This window comes from Rhea americana, unplaced genomic scaffold, assembly GCF_003343005.1.
Source record: "Rhea americana isolate MKP2758 unplaced genomic scaffold, rheAme1 scaffold_45, whole genome shotgun sequence".
Classification (NCBI taxonomy): Eukaryota; Metazoa; Chordata; class Aves; order Rheiformes; family Rheidae; genus Rhea; species Rhea americana.
The window spans coordinates 5,201,740-5,222,435 of NW_028186590.1; the positions used below are offsets into that span (position 1 = coordinate 5,201,740).

General features: G+C 36.3%; 1 protein-coding gene across 2 annotated transcripts in view; it reads right to left on the reverse strand.

Moving 5' to 3' along the window:
- Positions 1 to 11,014: 11,014 nt before the first annotated feature.
- Positions 11,015 to 20,696, reverse strand: part of PHIP (PHIP subunit of CUL4-Ring ligase complex) — a 116,011-nt gene continuing 106,329 nt past the window's right edge. Inside the window, exons 38-40 of one of the 2 annotated variants that reach the window (XM_085316072.1) lie at positions 20,010 to 20,287; positions 19,488 to 19,649; positions 11,015 to 17,339 (exon numbers count right to left, since the gene is read on the reverse strand). In XM_085316072.1, the coding sequence (XP_085172198.1) occupies positions 16,702 to 17,339; positions 19,488 to 19,649; positions 20,010 to 20,287 (1,078 nt within the window). In that variant the 3' untranslated portion in view covers positions 11,015 to 16,701. Of the gene's footprint in view, positions 17,343 to 19,487; positions 19,650 to 20,009; positions 20,288 to 20,696 lie in introns of both variants that reach the window. The other variant, XM_085316071.1, reaches the window with a different exon arrangement.

Here is a 20,696-nt window from a genome sequence, read left to right on the forward strand (position 1 = left end):
TGTAGTATATAAAAAGGGCTGAAATCGTTCATTTGGGTGTGTTGCTCATTATGTTTTTGCACATTATCCTGCTTTACTTTTTTTCCTTTATTTTGTCTTAATTTAAAATAAATGATGTTTGCATTCAAGCTCAAGGGCATTTAAGTATTTTCTGTGGGGAGAAAAAAAGCTAATGTCTTTAAACTTCTATGAATAGAAGTAAAAGGAAACCATACAAATTTTATGTAAAAGGAATCATGTCTTAACATAAACTTTTAACCCAGTGTCACAGTAGGCTTCAAAGTGTGGCTTACGACTCTTCTACTGGTGGTTCACAGAGCACTTCCTGGTGGTCCGTGGGGCTGATTTTGTCACAAATGGGTGAATGCGTGATTGAAACAAAAGCCTCCTACACGGTTTCAATAGTGCTTGTGTCAGACTTCAAACAGAGCCTCCCTATRGGCCTGTGACGATTGAGTTGCTGCACGGTGGATGAAGCCTGTTAATTAGTCTTTTCTTTGCTAGATGTTTTTTGGTGTAAATTCAACACTAGTCACATTTATTTGTTGATGACACCAGAATCAGAATGGAAGCAAACACGAGAGGATAGGCTCAAACTGCAAAATGACCCAGAGAGGTTATAGCAACAGGGAAGTTAACAGCCATCAGGGAAGATTCCGCAGTAACCTATGTGAATCTTACCAGGGAGGGGAAAATTAGTAAGCATCTCTTCTCATTTAGTGAACATGTCTCTGTACAAGGCAGTACTACAAAAACCAAGAAATATGTTATCAAGCTGTAGTTCATTAAAGTAGCTTAATTTTCATTGTATCTTCAGTAATATTTCAATATTTACACCTTAAAAACAGAAAGACCATAGAAAGCACTTTTCCCTGAAGGAGTATGCTGAAATGAAGATGGTCTCAGAAATCGTTTGAAGAACGCAAGAACTACACCATTTGATAATACAGGCTGTAAATATCCCCCTGCTTTCTGTTGTATATAAAATCAGCAATATACAGTAGAAGTACTGCTCTAATTTGCAATATCCTTAGGCGCCTAACTAGAGTACCTGTTTCCTCTACGGACAGGGAAAAGTAGTGCAGGGTCCTCTACACTACACTGGACAGAACGGAGGAGTGAAATTCAGGTTTGGACTAAAGAAATCAGTATTAGTGTTTTCCCAATTACAATGATGCTTTGGCATTCTTATGCAGGTAAGATTAAAATGTTTTATGGAATTTTACTCCACATCATAGTATTTTCCTCCACATCATAGGTCAAAGCATGTTGAAACACTTTGATCTTACAGACTGTAATACTAAAATGGTAACTGGGCTCCTCCAACACTATCATCTGTTAAGACACAGTTCCCATCTTCCTGAGGCTGTGAACCTGCACTTATACTGATCTTTAAACAATTATGCTAGAAAACTAGATTCATAGCGCTCTTCTTCCATCAAACCTTCCTCTTTTGCTCTATGTAGGCTCCTTTTCCTTACTACTTCAAAATGTCATTTCCGTAAGCATAACTGACTTCATCTTTCAAGTGGAGTATGTTGTTAGCCAGAACAGTTTGACCTTTCTCTTGCTTGGGTTGAACTGCGATGTTCTGGGGTCAATGAAAGATAATTAAGAAAAGCAAGCATCCTGCACATTCAGCATCCTGGGGTTTGCAGTCAAACAAGAATAATCTGTTTTTCTAGTGCAGAAAGACTCTTTGAATTCCTGTTTCATAGCTATGTAGGAAGCAAAGGAAAACAGTGTCAAGATATGACACCACTTTTTCCCTTCTCCTTCATTGCTTGTGTTACCTCTTGACACAAGTGGTTCTCCCAGTGACTTTTGATTTGGGTACAGGCTGTATTGTAAATTTTAAGACTTTAAGAAGATGATGTGGGGCTGGCAAAAATTACAATTGTAATTTCAAGGCAGCTTTGGTAGAAAACACATCATATGGGAACCAGGTATCCACAGCCTTAGGGTATGTTGGGTATGTATTTAAACCTCTGCAACATGGTCAGTATGCCCAATTAACAAGTCAGATAAATACTGACTTAGACTAGAAATACAAATTTAACCTAAGAAAAACATGTTTTTAAAAGATAACTAATCAAATTGTTTCTGTATAGATAAAATACAATGGAAATAAAATAGAAGTATAATGGAATCTTCTCTCTAAAGATAAAATAAATGGAAAATATAATGGTTTCAGTTGGATAATTTAATCGTTATTCCTTAACCCAATTAAATTTTCATTATACAGGGAAAATAACATATTAAGCATTCTAAAGGTGTTAGGAATATTTCATCACAGAAGGTAGCACACAGATCATGGTTGCATCAACAAAAGAAAAGATGCCTCTTTATCCCCTATGTTGCCATTGCAGTAACAGAGAAACAAGTTTAGCACATAAATAGGAAAAAATCAAGTAATATATTTCTTCTAGGAGCCCCACTTTCCTTCCAGCCCAGTTACCATCAAAAGCTAAAGCCACTTTTAATAACAGAAAGGGAGAGTCTACCCCAGAAACAAGGACAAGAAAAACCCACTTTGGTTTGGAGAGCCTCTTTCCACAAGTGAATGTTTGTTGCTCAGACTGCTCTGTTTAATGGTGTTAGAATTTAAATTGGCCAATTAGACTTTGAAGGTAACTCTGAGGAAGAGTGATGGAGAGGTTGAGGTGACACTTTTGCTGTTACTTGAATAGAGACAGTATACTGCAAGACAGCATATTCCTGCCTAGTGGTGAAAAGGTTATCTGTGCAGTAGAGAAGTCTCTCTGTACATTAATGACATCAAAAAAAATTTTAAATTAGCAGTGAACCAGTGAGCAAGTTCCTCAAAAAGGAGTATTTATGTTTCTTTTGCATTGCTCATTGGTTCAGATCAGAACTCACTGCAGTGATCTGGGCAGTGAGAGGTCTGTTCTGCAGGTGTGGAGAGAGGCTTCCAATGCAAGTATATGATGTACATATATGTATGTATTTTGTTTCCTCTAAGGAACAAGCATGTCATATAACCTCATATAATGGGCTAAATTGTATCTTACTGGCTTCTGGTAAAAACTAGCTAAAACTGGCTATGGCTTGAGAGCATCAGTGAAGTGTCAGAGGTGGTCAGAAAGCAATCTAAGTCTGTATTTTTTTGTGAATGATGTGCTGTAGTAGTGTAGAACTCGGTCAACTTTTCCCTCTCTTACCATCAAGTCTTCAAGTATTCCTGGTAATGGTAGCATTAAAGTTAAGGTTTCTGATGTTAATTTTTTTGGTCCTTGATCAAACACATAACTTTTCAAAAATTAGAAGATATTTTTTTCCTCCCCCCCATCCCTCCCCTAGTATGGGAACAAAAGGTATTCTCTACTGCTATGAAGATTAGATGCTGTTTTGTAGGTTTCATGTTCCTGTACACAGAGATTAGAAAGGCTGGACAAAACAAAATGAGACTATGCTATGATAGAAGTCAGTCAAGCCAGAAAAACCCTTGAATTTGCAACTTGGTGACAACAATACTGTTATCACAGTCCCTAGTGGAAGGACTGTTGTCTGAAAGTGCTCCAGCTGCAGCTATAATAAATAGTGGAGCAGCTAAGTTGGAGCAGACTGACAGAACTGTGATTGCAATAGAGTTGAGCTATTTATTAGACTTGGCTCCTGTATCACCTCTGAGTACAGACAGAGGTGCTTGTACTCCTTTAGAGAACTAGTTGTGCTTCCTTTCAGCATTGCTTTGTATAATTTGCACCCGTAACAACACGCAGGCTAGGAGAGAACATCTAAGATGATAAAGGAGCAGAGGTTTAATGATGAGAAAGCACAAATACAGTACTAGACGGTGTTCTGTACTAACAGCTGAAGGGTTTGTAGTATGGAGCAGACGGTGGTGTCCTTATTCGGTTAGTAGGCTAAGGGTGAGGGTTACAGAGCCAGCTTAAAGGCAGAGTGAAAAAGTGTGTGCAGCAGACACTTGGAAAAACTATTCAAGCATAATCAGAACCTCCACTTAGAAGTTCCTGTTTTTTTGAGAAGTCAGCACTCTTGCTGACTCTCCCTCCAAAGTACCAGACGTGATCAGGCAACCCCATGTTCCTGTGATGAAGACTTTTGTTGTTGATTATTTTTTGACAGTTTTTATTTTTTTTTATGAATGAGAAGTAGAGAGTTCTGAAGAGAGTCAGCGATCATTTTATTTAAACTGTTAGCACTTGAGGCAATGCTAAGCAAAGATGATGCATGTTTCTTCATGCTATGCTACTTCATACCTTGTGTTAGTAAAATGGAGATTACTAAAATGTGCCAGACTTACTGGATAATATAATTGCTACTGGGCCTGGCAAAAACACAGGCCTCAGCTGTGTCCCCAAATCTTGACAGTTTCCTACATGATGGTTATGGTAACAAAAGGTGGAAGCCTCGTTTGCCTGTTCTTCATCTTTTCTTCAGCCAGTCTCTGTCCATACATCTGTCACTCTTCCCCTTTTTGTCCCAGTAGGGTATAAAAAGTCCCTTCTTGCTGTCTTAAGTGCTATTCTGCTGAACACAACCTATGACTTTAGCGAGTACACTTCTTTGGTCAACACATTTCCTTAACTAGAAGGCTACACCTGTACAACAAACCAGGTCCTGCACTGTATCTACAAACCTCACCTATGTCCTTTTTGAGCTATACTCTGATCCAATTTCAGTTGCTCCTTACTTCTTATCAGCTCTTCCCTCATCTCTATGTAAAATACTTAATTTAATATTTTATGGCTCTTGAGAATTAACTGCTGGGTCATCTTTGTGGTAGTCTCCTGCTCTTGATTCATATGGAGTAGGCTAAGAAAAGGTTCTCATGTTATTCTGTGGGATCCAGATCTTTCCTCATGCTGTCAAAAGCAAAAGGGAACCACACACACACAAAAGGCTGAGGGCTCATGTAAATGCTGGATTTTGCATGGAGGGGGGAGTAAAGCAAAGAAGGGATCTCAGTCTTGGGAGTATTTAGAGGGTATGGCAACTCTTTCCTTTTCCACAGATGCTGGGTGGTTGACTTATGTGCATGCTTCTTTGTTGGCTGACTTATATTCAGATTTGCACACCATCTTTCCTCCAAAGTGGCCACAGGCTGTCACACATGCACCAGGATAATTTCCAAGTGGCTTCTGAGATGCAGTCAATGCCATAATGGCTTTGATCACCATCTGGTCATCTTTCAACCTGAAGACAAATGCTTCTTCATCCTCTGTATCCTCCCTTTCTTTCTCCATTCCAGGATTTGCATCTTAACAATTTTTTTAGCTCAAATTTAGAACTTAGCTACAACTTTAAATCTCAGGAAGACACTTGAATAGCTGTGGTGTCCAGAGTTGGAATTCAGAGCACTTAGAAAAATGAGCCTTGGAACCAAACAGGAGTTCTCACAATAGAACTGGATCTCTGTCATTCTAAGGTATGCAAAGTATGCAAACCTTTCTAGATGCTTTGTTTTCTGTTCTTTTTGCCCCGCATAGCCTCAAGGCAAGTAGATTCTGTCGGGCCATCATGGCTATGTTTACATTTCCAGCCCAGGCTGCAGGAACCAGAGGGACCTAACAGCCTGGGCAAAACACTGAGGGCCRCATTAGGTATCTACTTAATCCCAGTTCAGGGAGGCTGAAAGTCTCTAATTSAAGTGATTCAAGCAACTTATTCTGAAACATTATGGGACTTCCCAAAAATACTAAATAGATTAGTAGAAATTGTGAGATGCTTCTCTTTTCAAGTAGGTGGTTCCCCAAGTGCTTGAGCAGAGGCTTGTGGTGCAAAAGCCAGACAGAAACCAACCACCTGCGCTCTGTTGTGACTCAGAGGTCACATTCCACTTCATTCACTGGAGCATTGTAGGGCCCTAGTATTGGTCTGACTAAAATGAAGTTCATGATCTGACTGCATTGGGTTCCTGCACGGCATAACAATGGGGAGTCCCTTCTTACCAGCTAGGGGTTAGTGTGGCAGAAAGCTCCCCAACTTTCACGTTGTAGCTGGGTCACTGTGCAGCCAGGCATGTGAGATTCATAGCCAGAATGAACACATGGCAAAGAGGTGGCCTAATTTGAACTGTGTGATTAAAGCAGGCATTTGGGAGGGGAGAAACTTGTTCCACCACAAAGGAACTAATGCAAAATGCTTAGAGGAAGTCTTGAGCAAAGAATCCTTAACCAACTCTGCCTCTTACTGGCAACTCAAACAGCACGTGAGGGCTACAGTGGCCATGAATACTATCTCCCGTTTATTTATTTATTTATTTWTTTCCTGTCAGTAGTCTCTCCTACAAATTCAAGGTAGAGAAGACTACATGGTGCAGCATATATTAGAAGATCATCCCAAAGATAAAAGCTGAACAACATTTTTCAAGCCCAGGGTTTTCATTGTCACCATGCCCATTAAGAACTTCAAAATTCTGTGCAGGTGGACTGCACAAAAATTTATCCAGATTTGTTTGTAGCAAGCAGCACGTGCCACTAAGTAGCCACAAATAAATCTGGTAAACAGACTCCTTTCTCCCTCAAATGGAGTCACACAGACACAAACCCACCCTGGTAGGATAGGAAGGCAGACTCTTGAGCTGTCTTATTCTTCAACAGAAGAATGCAAAGGCAATGCTGGAATTTCTCCAGAAGTGAGGGCAGCTTCAGTCTCTCTTCAGGCAAGCAGTTTCAAGAGGCACAGAAAACATTCACAAAAAGAGTGTGCCCCATAGTCTTACCTCTAACTTGCTCTACTGATATTTTTGGTTTCTAATCTGGTAACTGTGCTCCTGGAAACAGAGTCCTAGACTTAGAATGGAACCAGCTGCAACACAATCTCTTTGAGAAAGAGAAATTCTTGACAGGATGAATTCATAAATTTAATTTGTAAAGCTTTTTGATTTATTAGCATACCAGAGAAAAATTCCAAGAAATTTTCCTGATGTGTAAAGGGAACTTCAGACCAAATAAACAGATAGCAGACACTTTTCTCATGTCTCAAGTAGCTAAATGATACACAATCACACTTCATATTAAAGACACATTACACATAAAAAATTTTTTTTGGTGAAGAAGGGAGGTGGACTGTTTTTTTTGAAGGAAGTCCTGGTAATAACAGTTTGAATTAGTAATAGAATAAAGATTTATTAACCTTATATAAATGTACCTTAATATAAATATGCAAACAAACTTAGTCATGTTACTGTAACCCTTTAAAGCAACTTGAAAGCTTAAGTTTGTAGACAACGGGTGTTTCATCCTTATCACTATCAGAATTATATCTAATTTTAAATTAATGGTTCTGCTACATATTAGCTTTTGCATCCAACTTTTGGTTAGTGATAGGCCTGACAAACCTCCTCCTTTTTAGGAGCTACAAATTCATGTTGTAGGTAGACATCCAAGAGGGAAGATAGTTGGATAGTGTTTGTTATTCCCAGTTCCCTGCACAGAATCACAACAGGGTCATCACTTAAGAGGCTTCCCATGACAGGACTAGGAGCCACTCAAGCCAGCGCATCAACGAGAGGTTTGAGGTGATGATTATGCRTATGGTAAGCAATGCTGAATACACTGGGATATGATCTAATGCCTGCTATCTGCTAATGCCCAAGTCCCAGACAGCAGAAGAAGACAGAACCTTGTCACCTGTTTTGGTGTAAAAAGTTAGAATATTGTTCAAAGAGAGGCAAGAATGGAAGAGTGACCTGAGCCTCTTTCCCTTTCTATTCATCCCGTTACTCCTTATTAGTGTCCATAGGCTTAAGTAAGTTGACTTCTCTGAGAGAAGCATCCTTTATGAGCAAGTCTTCCCAAAACAACTTCCTAGTGCCCTGCCTAGCTCCCATACAGCCTCTACCCTCTCTCTTTCTTTCCCCCTCCCCGGCTTTCATCATAATTTCAATATTTCAACAGTCAGGAGTATGATCTGCTTCTTTTTTTTTTCATGTACCATGGCCCTACTGTTTGCATCACTCAGCTCATATTACAATTTTCAATCCCTGCAAAATGCTTCCTTTAGCTTTTGCTCATCCTATAGCATCCATCTTCTTCTTCTTCCTCTTCTTCTTCTTTTAAAGAGTTCAGCCAGGATTTAAAAGTTCCAGACCACAACATCCTGATGCCTCAGAGGCTGTGCAGACATGAGACAAGAGTTTTCACTCCAAAGAGTTTACAATGAAAGTGTAGAAATAAAAATGGTGTATACGCATTTGAGTAAGTTGGCACCAAAGCAATTTGCTTTTCCTTCATTCATGTACAATCAATCTTAAGTACCAAAATGTTTCTTTCTCTGACTATCCTACATCTTTGTATTTTTCATTTTGATAGCATTAAGCCAGAGGCCTATTCATCATTAGAATTTCAAGAGCCACCATCCATTTGGGGTGATCTGAGTCAGCAGAAGATCACAGGGATAGGGTACAATTTGCAGAAATTTTATTGCATAGGTAAAATCTGTAGCTTTCTGCCATTCTCTTTGTTCATGCAGAAGCCAAGAACTTCTATACACACAAAAGCACTAAATTTCTCCTACTTGATATAAGACAGGCATCATTTCACAGAGCTGTGTGAAACAACTAGCCATTGCCAAGCTGTTCAAAATAGAACTGCTGTATCCTGTAAAGACACAAAACTGGCTCTTTGGTGAAGACAGGGTTCTCCATAACCTTAATACAATCACAGATCAAAACTGGGATCTTCTATAGATGTGTGAAACATGGATGAGGGTGCTACTCTGTGAACTACATTTCTGCCATCCTGGTGGCCATGAGTCTTACTCTGACAGTAAAAATCATCTGAGAGAGAGAAAGGAGGTTTAACAGGCAGTCAGGGGCACCAAAAGAGGTATACACCTCAGAAACAAAGCTCACAAGAAGTTTTATATGAATCTAAAGTTTTGATAAAGGTTCGATGAACTCCTACATAGGCTGAAGCATTTTCTTGGAACATTTTTCAAAAACAAAAGGAAATTTGATGATTTAGCAGATAAGAAAAAAAAATGTCCATAAGACATAACTTCCAAGGATCTAGCTTTCTTCAGAGGAAGACTATATGAAGTTTCTAATCATTTTCCTAAATAAATCCTCTCCTTTCCCTTATAGCTTAAGGTATCAGGGCAGTTTAATATTAACACACATTTTACATCCTTAAACTCTTTACAACCATTAAGCAGAACAGAAGTGTGTGTACTATATTTTTAATCCTTCCAAATATTCTTCTGCAGTAGGAATTAACTGATGTCAGTGAAAGACAACAGTACATAGACACATGCACTTACATCTTTATGTTAAGATTTTAGTTGGCTAAAAACAAACTAATGCAAATTGCTGAAATGATCACAAATTAAATAATTTTACTGTTTTAAGTGATTTTGTTCTGTAAATATCAATACCATAAAGCCTTGGTGAAAGGAAAGCACCTTTCATGTTTGGCAGCTGAAGGGTTTTTTTTTTCTTTTCTTTTTAAGCAGTTCATGGCCGCTCACATTGGAAGATAACCCTTCTTCCCTCCCCGAGAACTAGAGAGAATTAAAATTTTTAATTAGAGTGCCTGAAAATGCAGGAAAAAAAAGTAATCCCACTTTTTCTATGACATGATGCAAAACAAGAAAAGTAAATAATTCTGGTGTTCTAGTCATATTCTAAACTAGCTTTATATTTTAAGTTCTAGTCTTTAATTATATACTATTTAAATTCCAGTCACCTTCTACATTGCTTGCTGTTTTTAGTTTCCTGGCACTTGCTTTATTTTCATACAYACTTCTAACAGAAACACTGATCAGTTTCTAAAGGCATTCCATTTTGCCCATTTGCCAGGAAAATGGCAAATATTCTCCTTTGAAAAGTTCAGGTTGTTTGCCAGAGCAGTAACAGATGATATATTTGGTAGAACAACTTTCTCATTTTGAAAACAAAACGGTCATGTCCAGTTTTTCATTTAATGAGCCTTATGATTTAACAGAAGTAGTAGTTTAACAATGTAGTGAAGTATTAGTGCTGGCACAGTCAGCATGTTCTAGCTCTCAGATAGCAACGTTTCACAGTATCTCTTAATCCTAAATAAAATCTTGATCCCTGCCAGAAGTAAAATTAATTCTGTACAGCTATACAGAAGATCTTTGAAGTGGAAAAACTGGAGATACTGTAAAGTCATCACAAGTGTTCTCCTTAACAAAACCTTAAAAAAAAAAAAAAATCTAGCTTGAACTATTTGTAGTAAAAAAATCACAAACCAGCCATTGGACTCGCTGTGATTTGTTTGTGCAGAAGTACACTACCGTTTGCACCACCAAAGATGTATATACAAGAAAGGCACCATCTTTGGTACTTAACATAAACATGGAAGAAGTACACTGCCTTTTCAGAATTTTAGAAGTATTTCTCTCAAAGTAGAACACTCTATTGTTAAAACTCACACAGATACTTGATAGGTTTTTCTCGTACGTTAGCTGAGATTTCAGGAGAAGATCATCATCTGATATAATAACAGGTGAAAAGAAACATGTATGTATAAACAAAAAAAATAAACTCTGTATTTTGAAAATGCATCCTTTATTACATTTTCTATCACCTTTTCAGGGCTACTAAACCAGAAGCCAGTACTCTACACATAGGGAGCAGGGGACTTCTATTGCTTAGTTCTTTCTAGCTTCTAGAGTTGACCRGAAGTAGAGATTTCCACATACACTGGTTGCTGTTCTGGAACAAACAGCTGTGACCAGAACAGGGATGCTTCTTGGAGGATGAGAGTTACCCTTCTGCACATGTGAAAAAGGTAAGAGGACTGGCAACGTTGTGCCTTCCATTATCAGAGGTTAATGCGTTTACATTGCCTCCAGATCTGCAGTTTTAAATGGAAAAACCTACAAAATAGCAAATTCTGTGCTTTGGCTGTAATTCTGTCTACTGCCACGTAATGTAGCAGGTAATACCATATTCCACAAGGAATGAAAATGAGTTGACTTTAGGCTGTTTTAAAGAATAAAGATGCAATTTTCCCACAGCACAATAATTCACTAGATGGAAACACACACTGTTGGACAGCTTAGAAAAACATGTTTTCTATTTATTTAAAAATAAGTTTGTAGTTACTACATTGCAGTGACAGTAATTCTTACACATACATTCTAGTTTGTATAAAAGGATTCAAAGTATTATGCATCAAAACTAACATAGAAAGTGTCCACATAACAGTAAAGAAATTTCCAATCAATATGTACAAAAAGAAAGGGCACTGTTATCCTGGTGAGATACTTCAGGTTATAACATGATAATCCAGACTTCTGGAAAGAAAGAAAAAAAAACCACCTTGGATAAAGCTAAAGAATTATAGTTTTGAAAAACTGTTTGTTACTCATTACATACAACAGATTTGTGTTTTACATAATTCTGTACAAAATAAGCATAATTTTTAATCTGAAAATGTGTCAGTTTAAAAATTAACCTTTCTAGGTAATTTCCTTAAAGTTGAGCTCCATTTTATATATATTTAAACATTATGACAGAGTTTAATTCACTCAAGATCAATATCCAGTTGTCTGCCATATTTTTGCAGTTTTAGTATGGTCCAAAAATGTAACTTCTATATGTCTCAATATCAGCAAATCAACATGCAAAGTTGTGAGCGCAAAACAGTACATGTGTATCATATAGGCTTGTGTACACAATAGGTACTTAAATTTCTTTATATTCCTAATTTGTATGACCTTGTTCTTTGTTCTTTCAGGGTAGAAAATCATGATATATTACTGTAACCTTCTCTCCCTGAAATGTATTGTTTGCATTATCCGAAGTGAATTTCCTGATGTATTTATCTGCATTAAAAAGGATTCAAAAGGTCTACTTGTCTCACTACCTACCTCCTAAAAGCTAAATTTATTCACCTTTATTTTATTGCAGCATGTAAGGTTTCTCTCTAGAGTGCCTTGAGGCTGTTACAGCCTTGGAAAAGAAAAAAAAAMCCAAAAATCACTAATCCCCTTTTTCTGCAATTTAAGATGTCTTTCAAACAAGCTTTCCTGGAGTGTTTCCTCATCCAACACATTGTACAATTACACAGCAAATGCCCACATTAAAATTAGCGCAAATGCAAGAGCACCTAGAGGTCAGCTCTAGTTTAAAAGCTATCTGTTATTTCCGCCAGACATAACAAAGTGTACAAGCTGTATTCCCAATTCAAAAATAGCAAGTTATGTAAGCTGTCAATACCATATTTGGTATTAGAAACATGTCAGTCTCAGCCAATTTTATGAAATTTAATACACTTTCTTCTGCATATAAACAAGCATTTATATACAATAATTTACAGCAGAAAACTAACAGCCCTTTTATCAGTTGAATATCTAGGTCCCCTTGGAAACCAATCTGTTGCAAGAACTTCAGGGAAAGAGACACAAAATATATTATATAGTAATTTTACACCAGTAATTTGTCTTCATTAGGTAGTAAACAGAAAATGAGCTTTTGCTGTTTCCAGGTGAGGTTTTAAAGCCCTACACCTTCTGTTTCACAGAACTTTAAGAGTTGTATTAATTCTTTTTAAGCACTCAACTGAGTTAAAAAACTTTTTTTTTTTTTTTTTTTTTGGTAAAACTACTGTGGACAGAATACACTACCTTAGAGTAAGGTAGGAGAAAATTATTGTGATATGGCTGAACCTTGATTGACCAGCAATATGTTAAAATTACCTCAGTAAGATTCACATACTTCAAATTAAACTTGAATGCTGATGAAACTGAGCTTGTAAACCTCCAGCCTCTAATCTAGCATGTACATATAGGGTGAAAGAGTCCCATTCAGTTAAGCCTACTGCTTTTATGGAACCAGTCAACCATTTAACTTGCGCCTAAATTCGAATTATATGCTGTAACATTTACTTGTAGTCCTTGATCCAGCAAACATGAGCAGGAAATTTAACACTTGTATCAAAATTGTGACAAGCTTGAAGTTACTGAATGGATGGACTATTTTTTGTTTTGTATGCATTTTTTTTTTTTTTTTTTGGTAAGGCAAAAGCTTCTGGCCAGAATCAAAATTGGTACTTGAAAAAGACTTGTACAGCAATACAGTGAATAAGCTGTCTCTATACTACAATTTATTTTTTATAGATACTAATATATCCTACGTGCTGCATCAGGGTCCTTTATCAATTAACAGTTTTACAAATACTAAGCCATAGTAATATTTAACTCAACCAACTCAATCTTACAAGTCTAACAACAAACTGATCACACATGTACAAACCGGACACTGTACAAATAAACATATGCAAATATATCACAGCAGTCTAATCACTGGAGGAAGACATTTTTCTGTAAAGTTGTATCACTGGATCACTGCACAGCAGCAATGACCTCTAGTTCAATATTGACAAGAATGAACAATAAATATAGTGGTAAAATTTAAGTTCAGTTCCTGGATAACACATTAACAACAGAAACAAAATGATTAGAGTTGTTGAATACGTAGGCACAGGTACAATGATTCTGTTAAACATTTAGAACACACTGGTATCAGAGAAACAGTTATTTCCTCATCTGTAGTTAGAGTACACACTGTTGTTAGATACCACTCAGTGGTAAATATCAATTTTAATGGTTCCCAGTATAGAACAAATTTCAGAACAGTATCTTCATATCTATGTCAAATATAGATGAATTTCATGAGTAAAATTATGTTATTTGCTGCCATGTCTGTAAGATCATTTGATTGCATATGAGTAAGACACCTATGTAATATTTACAATGCATATGTGAAACAAGCATATGAGATTTTGATGTTCAATTTTCTGCGTCAGTTGTTAGGTACTAGAGATGGCATCTGTAACATGCATGTAACTATAGTTCTCAAATTATTTCAAAACATTAATAGTTTATTGCTCACATTTAAAAACTTAAAACATCATAATCAAAAGCTCTTTTTCTGTGTTGATACAGTATGTCACAACCGCAAATAATGTATTTCCCAACCAAAATGCACACAGTGTGATGGTGACTAAAGTCTCATAAATAAACCGTTTGCAACCTAGTAAAGCTAAATTATAAAAATATAATTTTTAAATAAATCTCGTATTAACCTCTACTAAAATTTTTAGTGTTGCTTCTATAAAAAATCTGACCCAAATTATGCACAATTCATTTTAAAGGAAAAACTGTAATGTGTCTAATATGAATTAAAAAAAAAATAACAGGCTAAAGTCACCAATATTACTGGGAGGGAAGCAGTACCCTTGTTCCGCAGGTAAGGCCTTCTATTTTTGTAAAATTAAGACATGTAATTTTCTACCTACTGTTAAGGGAATGCATATTATTTTAGCCTCCAAAATTTACATACAAGATATTTTCAGTATATAAATATATACATAAACATGCCATATAAAACATTATTACAAATGGAGTAAATACAGAAGTTGAATTTTAGATATAATCTATTTTCTATATTACACAATGCAGATAACATCAGGAAATTACACATTTTCAAATGATTGCCTTCATCAGTGAGTTTTCATATAAAGTTTAATTATCCTTGAAATGTGAAGCTGTATTGTAACTGTACAACCATAGCTTTCCATCTTACTATATGTTTAGTGACTCCACCTTAATTGAGTAATAAGGAAATATTTGCTAGAAAAAAAATAAATATACAAAGAAATGAAACACAAACCATTCCCTGCTCCCCAAATTCATAACCAAAGCAATTCAATGAGCATCTGGAAAAATACTTAGCTCAATTTTTTTTAACAAAATGTGTAATGAACTATATTAAAGCAAGTATGGTGGATACCAATTTGTCATCCACAATGTTACTACTCTTCTTGGTGCCAAATACCAACATTCTTTGCTCAAACATTTAAGCTTTTTTGTAATAGAAAATAAAGAGTGAAGAATTTKGCCCCAAATAAGTAAACAATCTGTGCAAATTTGAGGTCTTAATTCTGTAGGCCCTTCCTTTCAAATGTTGCAGATGTTTGTAAAAGAAGAATCATTATGAAGTACGGGCGTGCAGAATTGGGCTTTCATTTCAGGTTCATTTTTACAACTAAGTTAGGGTCACACAAAAATTCTTTCACGCTACCCAGAGTTCCAAAATAATATATAATCTGAAAATTTTGGTTACATTTTTGTACCATACCAATACTACTACTTCTGTATTTTTTTTCTTAAAACCGGACAGTATGTTTTAAGTGATAGAAAATGGTATTAAAGTTTGTTTGTAAAGGTATAAAATAACTAAATGTACCATAAACAAATAAATAACTGCTTTTCTTTTCCATAGCAGTACATATAGTAATACATTCCCCTAAGTCATATAGTTATCATTTACAATAGACAACTTAATTTTACTAAGGATGCAAGAAATAATAGAATACAAGGCACAATCATTAAATGGAATTTTTTCTTTAGGGTGTATATTGACTAATGTCAGCATGATATACCATAAAAAGTGCAGAAAAACACAATGTGCAATGAGACCACTGTATAAAACATGATTGCATAAAAAGTGATTTGGCCTTTTTAACCTTAATAATTGAAAATAACCAATCTTCCCCTTAAAATTAAACTATAAAGTATGACATTTTAAAATTTATTTTCAATTCTAGTGCTATCTAAAAAATCCTGAAAAAAGAATTTATACCTGGGTAATATTTTATATGTGTTTATGTATATATTAATATATACACATACACTCTTCTTTGTAGGTCATTTTTAGCCTCTTCAGCATGTCTAAAGTTGTAGGAACAACGATCAATCTGGACCAGAAAGTAAACGTAATTCCATACCTGTCCTGTAATTTCCTTGAATCCTTTAACCAATTATACATTTTGTCCAAAACATCTCTGTCAAAGGACCCCACCAGTGCATTCTTTTCTACCATAAGTACCAAAAAGGATACATTTCAGAACAATGTTAACTTACAATTTAAAACAATACACAGCTTTCATCACTGCAAACTGTTTGCTGTACTGACACTCAAAAAGAAAAAAAGATTTTCCACTGCACTGATTCTCAGTCTTTGGCACAATAAACAGAGATTTAGTGATTGATACAAGAATCAAGGTCTGAAAAATTAGACATTAGTCAAACTTTTTCCAATGTGGATATAAATATATTTGTGATAACATTTTTGCTATGTTTGGCAGAACTTGGATAAACCAACAGCCTGTGCTAGGCTTCTTTTGCAGTTGAATGTTCCATCATTACTGAAATTAAACATTTTCAGATTAGCAAAGTTTGGTATTTTTGCAGTTGTACTTAATAGAAATGTAAGTGAATTTACTGCCACTTTTTGTCAATATCTGCCTTCCTAGGAGACTTGACTTTACAATCAATAAAAGTGTACCTTGCTTGGTCAAAAATAGACTTTGTTCTCAGTTTGTGGCATTAACAGTTCTATCAACTTTTTTTAATTGTGTAGAGATACTATGCACTACTCAAGAGCAGAGTAATTCTCAATTCTGCAGTCAGTCAGAAATGCTTCAATTATTCTCAACTATGAACAAAATGACTGTTGAAATGCATAACCTATTTGGAGGGCAATAAATAGCAAAAGTTTAAAATATATATTTCTTTCAAAGAATGTTCTTTCAGTTTATTTTTTGCTAGATTTTTCTCCCCAAATCAGAACACATTCTCCTAACCCATAATAGCAGCAGGGAAGCAGAAGTCTGTGTTCTGCTCGTTCCTTAACTGTACCTGCTTCATAGCATTCTAAAGTAAAACACTTGGTAGAAATTACCAACCGATTAAATTAGCCTTTGCTTTTTCAGTCAACTTTCGGACTCTGCCTCTGCTAGATGTTCCAAAAGTTAAAGAGGTGTCTTCAAACAATAGCTGCCTTTGCTCTTCCTCAGAGTCATCTTCATTGTAAAAGGCTGTCCTCCTACCCTGGTTTCTAGTTCTCATGTGAGGTTCAGAATCTTTAAGCTCTTCAGACCCTTCTTCCATAGGCTCATCTATCTTTTTCCTCCTGCTTCTTGTTTGCATTTTAACATTTGCAGGAGCTAAAAGGTCCGAGCCTGGCTGATGTGTCTTCATCTTCCTTTTTGGCTTTCTACCCCCACGGCCTTTTTTTTGTAACAAGTCTTCCTTCATATTATTTTCAGAAAGAGAATTGCATGCAGTGGAGGCAGATGCTTCTTCTGGTATATTCCTTGCAGTCTGGATTGTACTCTGTTCTGCAACCTTCTGTTCAACAACTTGAAGCTTTTTTGGTTTTCTGCCTCTTTTCTTGTGTACCACTTCACAGCTACTGTTATTAGTCTCCACCTTAGGTTTCCGCCCAGGACCTCTTTTAACTGGTGGTTTTGAAGGTGGCCCTCCGTGTCCATTTACCTGAATGCTTCCTGATGACAAAGCATTGTTCTTGCAATCTGCTATTAAGAAATGAGAGTAAGTATCATGGAAAAGATTTGCATCTACATTCACTTTCATTCTACCTTAACAAAACTGTTAGTGAAATGTATTAGAACAGATTCACAGTGATTGCCAAATAGTCAAAAAACAAGAGGCTCAAAAAGGAGGTACAAATAAAACTTCAGCAAGTATTGTAGGATTCAGTATCTTGACATATGTACCCTTCCCTATTTGTAATTTCCATTACAAGTAAATGCTAGGTTCATGAGAAATCCTGCAAAGTATTTGATCACAAAAATCTATGTTGAAAATGAGCACTGTTTGGGATAATCTCCTGCTTGAGGGGACTATTACCCTTAAATTTTCTTCTGTTTTTGTTGAGAACTGAAAAAATTACTTCCATTAATCATCTTCCAACTACAAATCAATTCCACTTTTCTTTTTCTTGAGCAGCAACTAAAGTTTTGTGTATGGACATTCAGTTGTTTTCTCTGAGAGTGCAGTATAATATAATATTGTATAAAGACAGCTGCATGGGCTACTGATTTCAGGGTAGGATTTTAATACACTGTTTAAATCTAAAACACTGTATCCTAAAATACCCATTTTTCCCTCAACATACAGCATCAAATGGTTCAGCTCAATGTAGCTTCAAAAATGAAAAAAAATGAAGAGCTCAGGTCTTTTTCTTGGCTGATGCAACAGTAATGGACATAAACTCATACTGGGTATCTGCAGCAGCAAGAAGTGGCTCAAGAAGTATTGGTGCAAGAATTTGGAATGTTTCACAGCAAGTTGTCTCCAGATGCATGAAAAAGACACCTTCATCTCAATGCAGCATCTTTTATAGCCAGTTCATTAAACTAGGGTTATATCAACAATAAAGGAGGAAAAGGGAGGAATGCAGGAGACAAAAAAAGTACGTAATCATGTAATCTGCACAGATTTCTCAGACTATCAGACAAATGGCAGAAAGTACTTGCTTGGAGATTTGTTTAGACTGAATTTTCCTTAGGTGGTTCCCAGCATTCACAGTGGGGTACATCACTTGAGAGCTCTTATGGAGGTGTTCTGAGACCACAGTCCTCACCTAACACACAACTGGGAACTGACCCATAGCTAGTAAGACACTGCACCCAGTCATCTCACTGAATATCCATTACAAGTCCTGCTGCCTTCAAATGTGCCCCCACTGTGCATCCAAAGCATAGGCTTCCATTCCTGTATGAGCTGATGAGCTGTAGAGAGATGATCATGTAAATAAAATTCAACTATTGTGATCTGACCAAGCGCCCAGTCATATAATGGATACATCCATGTAATACAGGAACTGCCAAGAAGCTCTTGTGGCAAAAGCTGCAAGTAATGAGCAGGCTGTAACTTATCAAGCTGCTTTTTCAGAAGCAAGGAGCAGTAAGAAAGAAGAAATAATCATCAGGGACAGGGAGACTACAGGGAGCATCTGGATTAATCAGGTGGGACTCAACTTCTCCATCTTCAGAAAAGACACGCTTAGTAGATCTATCACTTGGATTCATAGCTACTTTGTAAGCAATAAAGCTTTTGCAGCTGGAGATCTGTCTCCCCAGCAGCCTTGAGTTTGAGCATAACCAGACATCAGAAAGTAATTTTAGTCAGAAGATTATATGCAACTAGGCCCGTCAACCCATACAAGCACACTAAACAGATGCAGTAAACATTGCACAATTCCATCTTGCTATGGAGAAAAAAGAACGAACCAAACATGCTCTGATCTTATACTCTTTGTTGTACAAAGAGACAGTGTTACTAACCCAAATAAACCAGATGAATGTTATCAGGTAAAGCCTGCAGGGTTAAAAGCACAACCCTGCAAAAGTCTACTTTGGAATCTTAGAATTCATCAATTCTGTACTTATAATACACTGAAAACATTACACTTGCAATAATCTAAATTAAGTTATATTAACATGCCAAAACTGGCACAGTTATTATATCATGAAAATGTTTTTAAGAGTCAAAAACATGTTAACTATCTAGTAGGAAACAAACTATCCACTAGACTTTCTTATTCCATTAAATCATAATACATGCTAATTTCCTCACCCCCAAACTATCAAGACTAAGGTACAACTACAACCACTATGTCACTAACTTGGAGGAAAAACATTCCAAAAAATCCTTACCTTGCTGATTAACAGTGGATGATTTTACTTTGCGTTTGACTGGTTTCTCTTTTTCAGAATTTTCTCTTGTGGTGTTATTTCTAGTGTTATGACCGTAATCAGATTGAGTAGGGATTGATAAAATACTCTGGTTCTTGGAATGCTTGGTTGAATTCTCTAGTACTAGAAAGACAAAAAGAACACTTGAATAATTAATTTTTTAAATAGTTTATATCACTTTCAATCTTATCTGGCTCAAAAGGAAATTGGTCAATTCTACTACAAAAGAACCTGAATCAGTGACCTAGAAGTGAAAAGGTTTCATGAGTACAATAGCACAGCATAATTTGGTTCATTTTTCCTCTGATGAACCTCAATGTCCTACAGTTAAGCACATTTAGGAAGTAGTTTTAATTGAGACAAGTTAGATGCCCCTAAAACAAGAATTATTTTTAAAAATGTTCAAAGTGCTCTTCAGCTTGTTTCTTTTAAAAATTTTTTTTTTAACAAAAACAAACAAAAAAACAAAAAAAACAAACCTACCTGACTTCCCTGACCCCGCAGCAGTATTGGGCTTTGTAATTAAAGGCTTTATTGTTAAAGGCTTTCCTCCTGAAGTAGATGGTTGCTCTGGAACAGCCACATCCATTATCCCCCTATTGCTTCTAGTCCGCACAAGAGAAGAAGTTTCAGCTGCTTTTCCGTTCATYTGAGCTGGAACGTGTCTCAATGCTGTTGATCTTGCAGGTGCAGAAGATGAAGAGGAGGCAGAAGTATCTGCCTTCAGCTGAGGTTTTATTAATCTCCTTTTCCTTTCAGGGCTGCAGAATGAATTACAATTTGTAACCTGGTGACCACTATTTTATTTTACAGGAATGAAAAAAAAATAAATTCTAGTGTCTAGGGTTGTGGGAGTAAAACGATCATTTCTGTATGAAACATGTTAAAAATATGACATTTACTGTGGAAATTCATGTAGTTGTGAGCCTCTGAAAAGCGAGATCTTTAGTGAAGGATCACAGTAAATGCTATAGTTATATGACAAAGCATGATGCCACCACTATCCTAACGATGCTGTTTTATTGTACATGTTTAGCAGTTATTTGAATTTTAAGCACTTACACTAGGATAGCTCTAGTTAAAGTTTAAAAATCTTCCACATCTTAGGGACTTGCATGTCAAATCTATCATTCTGCAATATAGGGAATAGTAAAGGCAGTATTAAAAAAC